This window comes from Salmo salar, chromosome ssa03 (genome assembly GCF_905237065.1).
Source record: "Salmo salar chromosome ssa03, Ssal_v3.1, whole genome shotgun sequence".
NCBI lineage: Eukaryota > Metazoa > Chordata > Actinopteri > Salmoniformes > Salmonidae > Salmo > Salmo salar.
The window spans coordinates 95,080,037-95,092,196 of NC_059444.1; the positions used below are offsets into that span (position 1 = coordinate 95,080,037).

The 12,160-nt window shown below is 41.2% G+C and overlaps 1 protein-coding gene across 1 annotated transcript; it reads left to right on the forward strand.

Annotated features, from left to right (window-relative positions):
- The first annotated feature begins 5,016 nt into the window (after positions 1-5,016).
- Positions 5,017-10,368, forward strand: LOC106596079 (uncharacterized). The gene is made up of 2 exons (XM_045715882.1): positions 5,017-5,165; positions 9,423-10,368. Exon 2 carries the CDS (start codon positions 9,430-9,432, stop codon positions 10,150-10,152), a length of 723 nt encoding a protein of 240 aa, XP_045571838.1. The 5' UTR covers positions 5,017-5,165; positions 9,423-9,429; the 3' UTR covers positions 10,153-10,368.
- The last annotated feature ends 1,792 nt before the right edge of the window (positions 10,369-12,160 follow it).

The following is a 12,160-nucleotide window of genomic DNA, read 5'->3' on the forward strand; positions in this document are numbered from 1 at the left end:
AGTCTGGACTACCGTAATTTTCCCCATGATGCTGGTGTGATATAACAGCAGAGTCTGGACTACCGTTATTTTCCCCATGATGCTGGTGTGATATAACAACAGTCTGGACTACCGTTATTTTCCCCATGATGCTGGTGTGATATAACAGCAGAGTCTGGACTACCGTAATTTTCCCCATGATGCTGGTGTGATATAACAGCAGAGTATGGAAAACCGTAATTTTCCCCATGATGCTGGTGTGATATAACAGCAGAGTCTGGACTACCGTAATTTTCCCCATGATGCTGGTGTGATATAACAACAGTCTGGACTACCGTTATTTCTCCATGATGCTGGTGTGATATAACAGGACTACCGTAATTTAGTTATTATGTAAACAATAACATGCACCTGGGGCGACCAGTGGCTCTCTTTCACAATCCCAGCTTTAAGAAAATGTGGTACAGTGTTTGGTGGAAAAGTATATCCTCTTCCACAGAAACTGCCATCACACACACACACACAAACACAAACACACACACACAATGTGTCCGGAACATAAACGTATCACACCACACACTCATACATGTAGAATAGGTGATCTATCTCTATCTATATTAGTTGCTATGCTGTTACTAAGCAGTAATGTATTATGGCAGTGTTATGTTACGGCACCTAATAGGAAGTGTCCACGCGCATTATTGGGCCGGGGGCTGTGGCGCACGAGATGTTTTTACTAAACAATACTAAACTGTTACTCACGTCTCCTGCCTGGTGATTTTTCTCCACAACACAAATATTACAACAAACACTGTGAGACAGATCAAAAATAGCTGTTCATACAGGTCTTTTAGACATGAGGAAAGGACAGAGAGCAGAACCTCAACATAAACCGTAAGTTGCTGTTCATACAGGTCTTTTAGACATGAGGAAAATACAGAGAGCAGAACCTCAACATAAACCGTAAGTTGCTGTTCATACAGGTCTTTTAGACATGAGGAAAAGACAGAGAGCAGAACCTCAACATAAACCGTAAGTTGCTGTTCATACAGGTCTTTTAGACATGAGGAAGACAGAGAGCAGAACCTCAACATAAACCGTAAGTTGCTGTTCATACAGGTCTTTTAGACATGAGGAAAAGACAGAGAGCAGAACCTCAACATAAACCGTAAGTTGCTGTTAATACAAGTCTTTTAGACATGAGGAAAGGACAGAGAGCAGAACCTCAACATAAACCGTAAGTTGCTGTTCATACAGGTCTTTTAGACATGAGGAAGACAGAGAGCAGAACCTCAACATAAACCGTAAGTTGCTGTTCATACAGGTCTTTTAGACATGAGGAAAAGACAGAGAGCAGAACCTCAACATAAACCGTAAGTTGCTGTTAATACAAGTCTTTTAGACATGAGGAAAGGACAGAGAGCAGAACCTCAACATAAACCGTAAGTTGCTGTTCATACAGGTCTTTTAGACATGAGGAAAAGACAGAGAGCAGAACCTCAACATAAACCGGAAGTTGCTGTTCATACAGGTCATTTAGACATGAGGAAAAGACAGAGCAGAACCTCAACATAAACCGTAAGTTGCTGTTCATACAGGTCTTTTAGACATGAGGAAAAGACAGAGAGCAGAACCTCAACATAAACCGTAAGTTGCTGTTCATACAGGTCTTTTAGACATGAGGAAAGGACAGACAGCAGTACCTCAGCCCAAAACCGTAAGTTGCTGTTCATTGAACATTCATTGAACATATTTTCTGTGTTTGTTTGTGTGATCTGGTTTGTCTATACCAGTGGTCTATCTATACCAGTGGTCTGTCTGTACCAGTGGTCTGTCTGTACCAGTGGTCTGTCTGTACCAGTGATATTTCTATACCAGTGGTTTGTCTAAACCAGTGGTTCCTAACTGTGGGGACCCACTTCTGGGTTGTGGCACTGGCAAGGGTCGAGGTGGGTCGACCTTTTTAGTGCATCGTTAAACATAATTTCATTATTATACAGTCAATTTCTTAATATTGGTCAGAAGAGCCCATACCATACCCATAAATCTGCATTCAGTTTACTGTTTCTACCAAAAGGGTTTTATTAATAAATGTTTGACATATTATTTGGTCTATGTTTTTTCACCTCTCTACTGAGTCATTTCTACAGTTGTAGTTGTAAAGGAGGAAATACCATAGCTGTCTGGTCCCTGGTATACAAAGGGTTGAGAAACACTGTTCTAACAGGTCCTGACTCCTGGGATCGTATTGTTAGTAAATTAAAGTTAGCTAAATAAAGGTTAAAAAAATGTATAATAATAATTGTATTGTCAGCAGGGATGGGTACATTACAAAATTAAAATAAAAAATAAAACTACAAAACAATACAAAGATCAATGTATCAAAATAAACTACAAAATACTTGTATTTTTCTGTGTTAAAATACATGTATTTAAAATACATGTATTTTGTATTTTAAAATACAGAAATACATTAGCCATTAGCAGGCCCCAACAGCAACAACATTCTCAGTAATGGTTACAGAAAAGGTTTACTTGCTATGACTGTGATACAGTGTGTTGTTGTTTATCTACCTTAGTTGAATGCGCTGACTGTAAGTCACTCTGGTTGAGAGTGTCTGCTAAATTACCAAAATGTTTGTGTGAGAATGAACAAACCAAAATGAACTGCAAAGCACAATGGGTGTTGTTATTGGCCCTATTTGAGGGCAGAGCTCATTAGAATAATACTCAACATGCTTTGCGATTAATTTTTACATAAACAATTAAACTTAGTCCATTTAGCAGACACTCTTATCACACCATAGTACCATCAGACTTCTGATACCAATGCAGGGTGAAAGGGGGCCACAAAATGGTGAACAGCTATCAAAAATGGTACCGAAAGTATTTTGAGAATACAAATTATTGCTCTCTAAAGTATCTTGTTACAAAATACATTGGAGTGTAGTTCAGCCCAGTGTAATACACATTACTAAATACTCAGCAGTAATTGAAATACATATTTCAAATACATGTAACAGAAATAGGTCTACTGCCCATCTGTGATTGTCAGTATTATAACGTTTATTTCAATCAATCAAATGTATTCATAAAACCCTTTTTACATCAGCAGATGTCACAAAGTGCTGTACAGAAACCCAGCCTAAAATGTAGAAGCACGGTGGTTAGTTAAGAACAGCTGACATGTTGTTCTGTGTCCATGGCAACACAGTGTGGATGGAGCCACTCAACTTATCTTTTTCACACACAACTTTTCAACCATAAAAGCGTTGCAAGAGATTTAGTATGGTGTTTCTCAACCTTTGTTCCGTGGACCTGCGCCAGTCAGTGGGATGTTGCTGGCCGGTTCCTGAGATGATTAACTGACACCAGTGGCGATTTTAGCATGTAAATCTTGGTGGGGCAAACTCGACAACAAAAAAATTGGGATTCATGCCAGCAAAGCCACTGCACAACACTACACTAAACAATACATTAATTGCACTATAACGGTGACAAACGGTGCCCACAAACTGTTAAACTGAGTCCCAACACCTTACCACTGCTACACCTGGCTATCAATGGAGCCTTGTCTGGCAAAAGTTGGCAAAAGTTAATTCAGCCTCATTTACTGCCTTTTTAAAAAACATAGCTGATATGCCTGACTTGCTTAAAAAAATGTGGTTTGTACTGACAATTGAGATGTACAAACTATGACATAAGGGGACGATGAGCAGATAAGAGGCAATTCGTAATTTCGATTAAGACATTAATGAACGAGCTAGGATGGACGTAGTCAATATAACGATTTGTTCAGCACATTTGAAATGTACAGCAAAAGAAATCCAAACATGGTCCGTTCTTACAGTACACCAAGTCAGAACCATAGGATAAATAAAGGGGGCATATAAGCAGACAATGAAATCTCTTATAATATTTGATGACATTTTTCTTAAACAGGCTATAGGATACATGTGCACCAACAACTCAGAACAGTAGGCAAAATTAAAAGGGGTAAATAGTTAACTAAGTTATGAGGGGGAAAGGGACCAAATTATTAGGGTGAGGCTACTAACAGCTTACTACACAACATACACTTAGTATTACTTTCTTAGCTACAGTATACATATATCCCTGGCATATTACATAATTTATGCAGCAGCATTCAATACATTTTTGGACTCTCATTTACATTTACATTTACATTTAAGTCATTTAGCAGACGCTCTTATCCAGAGCGACTTACAAATTGGTGCATTCACCTTATGATATCCAGCTCTGTATTGTCCGCTGGCTGTCCCACCACCACAGAAAGCACTGAGCTGGGCTGAAACACCTGCATGTTGGAGCTGCCTTACTCAAGAAAACAAAAAGAGACCACGTGTGTATGCCTATTTATTAACTCAATACCGTTTTAATTTATAATTTTTTTTTACATTGTTTGCTAACTGACATGTGACACGTATTAATGCCAAAATAATATGCAAAACAGGCCAGAAAAAAAGGTGGGGCTCATAACAGGCCCTGCTTCTACACCTACATTGCTTGCTTTTTGGGGTTTTAGGATGGGTTTCTGTACAGCACTTTGATATATCAAAGAAGGGCTATATAAATACATTTAATTTGATTTGAAATACTGGTTGCCACTGACTTTCACTAATGCAGTCAGTTCTGCAGTGCTAGTTTTAATGTAATTAGTCCCCCAAAGAGGAGAAACCATAGCTCACCGGCCCCTAAAAGGAGAAAAGGCTGGAGCCCTTGGCTGTAGCTCAAACATCTGGGTGTCAGACTACTGCTGGTCTAGGATCAGGTCCCCCGTCCATGTAATCTCTTTCATTATGATTATAAGGATTAGAACTGATCCTAGATCATAACACTGATTCAGAGATGCTTTATGATACGAGGAGGTAGAAAGTAGGGAATGTGTGGTATGTAACACAGCCCAGGCCAATAACGGATTACTTTCAGTTTCATTTCTGAGTCCTTCATGGTGAGTCCTGCCCCCAGAGTAAATTATGATATACACACACACACACACACACACACACACACACACACACACACACACACACACACACACACACACACACACACAGGCAGCAAAGCCTGCAGATCATCCAATCAACTTCTCACACGGCCTCATACAGATCTACACGGACATCGAGCACCAGAAAATAGAGATTACATTTATTTTAAAACACCAGGTACAGTAAAAACATTTTATGATGTGCTTTTTTGTGATCTTGTCTGTCCTTACTAAACAAGTTAGTTCTAGTCTGTCCTTACTAAACAAGTTAGATCTAGTCTGTCCTCACTAAACAAGTTAGATCTAGTCTGTCCTTACTAAACAAGTTAGATCTAGTCTGTTCTTACTAAACAAGTTAGATCTAGTCTGTCCTTACTAAACAAGTTAGATCTAGTCTGTCCTTACTAAACAAGTTAGATCTAGTCTGTCCTTACTAAACAAGTTAGATCTAGTCTGTGATGCCCGAATCTAGCTCACAATGAACAATTTGATACTTTATTTGATCTAATCTGAGTTCATCTAGGTCTGCTCTAATCTGAGTTCATCTAGGTCTGCTCTAATCTGAGTTCATCTAGATCTGCTCTAATCTGAGTTCATCTAGGTCTGCTCTAATCTGAGTTCATCTAGGTCTGATCTAATCTGAGTTCATCTAGGTCTGATCTAATCTGAGTTCATCTAGGTCTGATCTAATCTGAGTTCATCTAGGTCTGCTCTAATCTGAGTTCATCTAGGTCTGATCTAATCTGAGTTCATCTAGGTCTGATCTAATCTGAGTTCATCTAGGTCTGCTCTAATCTGAGTTATTATTATGTTCCTTATTTAACCCTCTGGCTTCCCTTTCTGTTTTGTCCATGATTGTTCTTTGTCAGTGGTTATTGGAGGTGTTTTCTCCTCACCCTGTTATTTTGCTGTTGGAGATTTTGATTGTGTTTTGAGTAAACAACACTGTTTTTGCACTCAAACCTGTGTCCTGCGCCTGACTCCGCTACGTCTCCAAACCATAAGCGTTACAATGTCCTTTGGGTGGTGGACCCTTCTTGATACCCACAGGAAACTGTTGAGTATGAAAAACCAGCAGCATTGCAGTTCTTGAAACACTAAAACCGGTGCGCCTGGCACGTAATACAAACCCCGTTCAAAGGCACTTAAATATTTAGTCTTGCCCATTCACCCTCTGAATGGCACACACACAATCCATGTCTCAATTGTCTCAAGGCTTGAAAATCCTTATTTACCCTGTCTCCTCCCCTTCATCTACACTGATTGAAGTTGATTTAACAAGTGACATCAATAAGGGACCGTACCTTTCACCTGGATTCACCTGGTCAGTCTATGTCATGGAAAGAGCAGGTCTTCATAATGTTTTATACACTCAGTGAATATTTATATACTTTTTTTACATGACATTTTTCCAGAATAATAAAGCAGTGCATGTATTCACTTTTAATAAGTTGACATTACTGGAAACCTGACAGATTGTGGCTGACAATATATACAGTATCAACCCTTTTGTTCTGCATTAAACATGGTACGGTAGAGAGACAGATTTTCCCTTCTGTTTATGACGGTTCACTTTTAACTTTAACAGGTATACTGTTTTGTAACTATTTAAACCTTGCATTTATTGTCATGTAGTTAAATATTTTTTCCCCCTTAAGTTTCATGTTCCTGGGTCCTTCAGGAGATTGTATTTCAAACTAACACTTGACTCATCCAGGCGTGGTCCTAAATGACATGTTCCACAGCAAGAAAACCAAAAAAACTGTTGCTCAAACAGAAAGCAGAACTAACAAAGAGTCACTGACAACAACCAAAACGACACCGGAGGAGTGGTTCTGAAAAGACACACATGGTGTCCACTGAAAGTTGACTAGTAACAACAACTGGAATCTAAAAGACACCCAGCATGAGACCCACTAAATTCACCAAGAAGTGGCAAACAAAGAAAAATCCACACCAAACTTAAAGACAGAAAACAAACCAAAAAGTGGAGCAAAATGAAAACAGGGAAGATCAGATAAAGGAATGTTTGTCTAGAAATGAAAATAGGGAGAGACAACTAAAGGAGTTAACCATCCACATCTATCAAGACAACTAGAGGAGTTAACCCTCCACATCTATCAAGACAACTAAAGGAGTTAACCCTCCACATCTATCAAGACAACTAAAGGAGTTAACCCTCCACATCTATCAAGACAACTGGAGGAGTTAACCCTCCACATCTATCAAGACAACTAAAGAGTTAACCCTCCACATCTACCAAGACAACTAGAGGAGTTAACCCTCCACATCTATCAAGACAACTAGAGGAGTTAACCCTCCACATCTATCAAGACAACTAAAGGAGTTAACCCTCCACATCTATCAAGACAACTAGAGGAGTTAACCCTCCACATCTATCAAGACAACTGGAGGAGTTAACCCTCCACATCTATCAAGACAACTAAAGAGTTAACCCTCCACATCTATCAAGACAACTAGAGGAGTTAACCCTCCACATCTATCAAGACAACTAGAGGAGTTAACCCTCCACATCTATCAAGACAACTAAAGGAGTTAACCCTCCACATCTATCAAGACAACTAAAGGAGTTAACCCTCCACATCTATCAAGACAACTAGAGGTGTTAACCCTCCACATCTATCAAGACAACTAGAGGAGTTAACCCTCCACATCTATCAAGACAACTGGAGGAGTTAACCCTCCACATCTATCAAGACAACTAAAGGAGTTAACCCTCCACATCTATCAAGACAACTAGAGGAGTTAACCCTCCACATCTATCAAGACAACTAAAGAGTTAACCCTCCACATCTATCAAGACAACTAGAGGAGTTAACCCTCCACATCTATCAAGACAACTAGAGGAGTTAACCCTCCACATCTATCAAGACAACTAGAGGAGTTAACCCTCCACATCTATCAAGACAACTAGAGGAGTTAACCCTCCACATCTATCAAGACAACTAGAGGAGTTAACCCTCCACATCTATCAAGACAACTAGAGGAGTTAACCCTCCACATCTATCAAGACAACTAAAGGAGTTAACCCTCCACATCTATCAAGACAACTAAAGGAGTTAACCCTCCACATCTATCAAGACAACTAGAGGAGTTAACCCTCCACATCTATCAAGACAACTAGAGGAGTTAACCCTCCACATCTATCAAGACAACTAAAGGAGTTAACCCTCCACATCTATCAAGACAACTAGAGGAGTTAACCCTCCACATCTATCAAGACAACTAAGGAGTTAACCCTCCACATCTATCAAGACAACTGGAGGAGTTAACCCTCCACATCTATCAAGACAACTGGAGCACTGGGCCAGACACTCTTAAATAACACCTGGGCCAGACACTCTTAAATATCACCTGGGCCAGACACTCTTAAATATCACCTGGGCCAGACACTTAAATATCACCTGGGCCAGACACTCTTAAATATCACCTGGGCCAGACACTCTTAAATAACACCTGGGCCAGACACTCTTAAATAACACCTGGGCCAGACACTCTTAAATATCACCTGGGCCAGACACTCTTAAATAACACCTGGGCCAGACACTCTTAAATATCACCTGGGCCAGACACTCTTAAATATCACCTGGGCCAGACACTCTTAAATATCACCTGGGCCAGACACTCTTAAATATTACCTGGGCCAGACACTCTTAAATAACACCTGGGCCAGACACTCTTAAATATCACCTGGGCCAGACACTCTTAAATATCACCTGGGCCAGCCACTCTTAAATATCACCTGGGCCAGCCACTCTTAAATATCACTTGGGCCAGAGACTCTTAAATATCACCTGAGCCAGAGACTTAAATATCACCTGGGCCAGAGACTCTTAAATATCACCTGGGCCAGCCACTCTTAAATATCACCTGGGCCAGCCACTCTTAAATATCACCTGGGCCAGAGACTTAAATATTACCTGGGCCAGAGACTTAAATATCACCTGGGCCAGCCAGCACAGGTGAAGCACCTTCCAATTAACGAGATGGACAAGCCAGCACAGGTGTAACACATACTGACTAACGAGGAGACACCAATTGGTGTGTCCTACATGCTAACATCCAACCTCGAAATATAAAATAAAATTAAACAGCCTGTAACAGTTCTGCCAGTGTGGGGATGTAGGGAACAGCTACATTAGTGCACTCCTGTGCCATAAAGGTCCAGACCTCTTAGCAGAGGCTTATACTGTATATGGAAGGTAACTTAACTATATCACCATGAACTGTATTGTTTAATGCTGTCTGTTTTCTCTCTTTCTTGCTCTCCCTCTCTTTCTCTATCCATCCCTCTCTCTCTCTCTCTCCCTCTCTCCATCCATCCCTTCTCTCTCTCTCTCTCTCTCTCTCTCTCTCTCTCTCTCTCTCTCTCTCTCTCTCTCTCTCTACATCCCTCTCTCTCTCCCTCCCCCAGGGGTACCATGGTTCGAACATTGAACAATATGGAGGAGCTGAGAGCTTCTAGGTTTGGTCGTCCCTCACCCAGGCACGGACTCAAGCTCCTTTTCTGGTTCGCCAACGATTACATCGTCTTCGACGATGACAACCAGATGGTTGCAGATTACGACCCCAAAGATGGAGACTTTGGTTTCCATCACTTCCGGAACAGACTTGAGTGTGAAAACAATGTCTGCAAGAAGCTGCTTCCTGATGGTGGCTACCCATTCTATGAGGTGGGCAACCTCCACCTCACAGCATCTGATTCCATGCCTAAATATGTCAGGAAGTACAACACTGGTAACATAGATACCAGCAACATGGACCGCCTCATCATCAGTATGCGTCCTGACATGACAGTGGATAAGGTCTATGTGACCCAGCACGAGGACCTGAGGAGCTTCGACCCGGTCAACACCTATTGCATCAGCAGGGGGTTGCTCATGATCATATGTGGCCATTCATTCGCGGACATGTCATTTAGGAACTTCCTGGAACAGGCGGGATATTCCACCCATGAGCCAATGGGATATATCTATCAGAGTTCTAGTCCCGCCCAAATCCAATTCCCAAGCCCCGCCCCCAGGGAGTCTAGGGATACCAGAATGAATATAGCAGTTGGATCCAGAGTTCCACCCAGAGCTGCACCCAGAGTTCCACCCAGAGCTGCACCAGGCTTCTGGGAAAACTACTGTACCATACTGTAATCTTTCTATTTCACCTTTATTTAACCAGGTAGACCAGTTGAGAACAAGTTCTCATTTACAACTGCGACCTGGCCAAGATAAGCAAAGCAGTGCGACACAAACAACAACACAGAGTTACACATGGGATAAACAAACGTACAGTCAATAACACAATAGAAAAAGTCTATATACAGTGTGTGCAAATGGTGTAAGGAGGTAAGGCAATAAATAGGCCATAGTAGCGAAGTAATTACAAGTTAGCAAATTAACACTGGAGTGATAGATGAGCAGATGATGATGTGCAAGTAGAAATACTGGTGTGCAAAAGAGCAAAAAGTGGGGATGAGGTAGGTAGTTGGATGGCCTATGTCGTGGAAAATTGCAAGATTATGTTTTAATGCTTGTACTGTATTATAATGGTTGTTTTATTCGACAGAATAGAGTATTCTGTTAACTATTGTATGTGTTTTACTGAAGATGGGCCTCTATGAGATAGCACTGACAGAGGAGATTTACGATGTCTTTGGGTGATAAAACCTAAAGAGCATTCCATTGGATGAGCTAATGGTTCTGTTCTATACCGTACCAGGGAGAGACGGTTCCAGTTTGGAGTAGGAGGACCAGATACTGGTCTATACAATGAACACTGTTGATACAGCAGTTGCTGTCTGCAATGTTTTATAGATATATTTCATACAAAACTTAAACTTGTGACCCATTCTATGTATCTGTGGTTCGTCATGTAGGTTGAGAGGGGTGTATCTTGGCTATAAAGGATCTTTGTACTTTTGTGTTGTCACTTTCAATGGTTCATTAGAGATAGCGCATCATTGAAAGTCAAAGTGCTTTTGCAAAGCTCTTATTATTAAAGATGTAGTTTAAGTATAACTCTGACTGGTGTGTGAAGTTTGTCTCTCTCCTCATTTGGTAATGCAGAAATTAGCCACCACACCTATTTACAGATGGGCTGTGTACAGCTGCAGCGATCGGTTAGCTGCTCAGATAGCTGATGCTTAAAGTTAGTGAGGGAGATATACTGTAAGTCTCCAACTTCAGCGATTTTTGCAATTCGTTCCAGTCATTGGCAGCAGAGAACTGGAAGGAAAGGTGGCCAAAGCAGGTGTTGGCTTTGGGGATGATCAGTGAGATATACCTGCTGGAGCGCGTGCTATAGGTGGGTGTTGTTATGGTGACCAGTGAGCTGAGATAAGGTGGAGCTTTACCAAGCATAGTCTTATAGATGACCTGGAGCCAGTGGGTCTGGTGACGAATATGTAGCGAGGGCCAGCCGACTAGAGCATACAGGTCGCAGTGGTGGGTAGTATAAGGGGCTTTGGTGATAAAACGGATGGCACTGTGATAGACTGCATCCAGTTTGCTGAGTAGAGTGTTGGAGGCTATTTTGTAAATGACATCGCCGAAGTCGAGGATCGGTAGGATAATCAGTTTTACGAGGGCATGTTTGGAAGCTGTAGATCAGTGTCCTTTAGTCCTGGTCCTGGGGACCCTGAAGGGCTTTTTAGTTTATGATATTTTTATAATATTTTTGCATATTTGAGTTTTTGCATATTTGAGTTATAGGTCAAGAAAATAAAGAATATAGAAATAACAATAGGTGGATCTGACCCTTGGCCAGAGAGTCTGTGGGGAGGAAGGTACTGTTGATACGGAAGAGGTCTGAGTATGGCTTTGGACTGTGGAGATGCAGCTTCATGCTAACGACTACCAGGCCAACACCACCTCAGCCTCTACCTGGCTCACCCCCAGAAGGAGCAGGTGTTTGTGGATTATGAAGAGGGGCAGGTCTCTTTCTACGATGTGGAGTACAGGTCTCATATCTGTTCTTTCACTGGCTGCACCTTCACTGAGAAACCTCACCTTCAACACCGGTGGCCATCTTAGAAATCCAAGCCCAGAGCCTTTGGTCATCTCTCCTGTCAGTCACCTGGCCTAGATTAGAAGAGAGACGACAACTGAGAATGTACATTTTTTATTTTATATAATCTTTATTTAACTAGGCAAGTCAGTT

What these genes read in the sequence shown, in the direction of transcription:
- LOC106596079 (XM_045715882.1), top strand. Translation starts at nt 9,430, where the DNA reads ATGGTTCGAACATTGAACAATATGGAGGAGCTGAGAGCTTCTAGGTTT.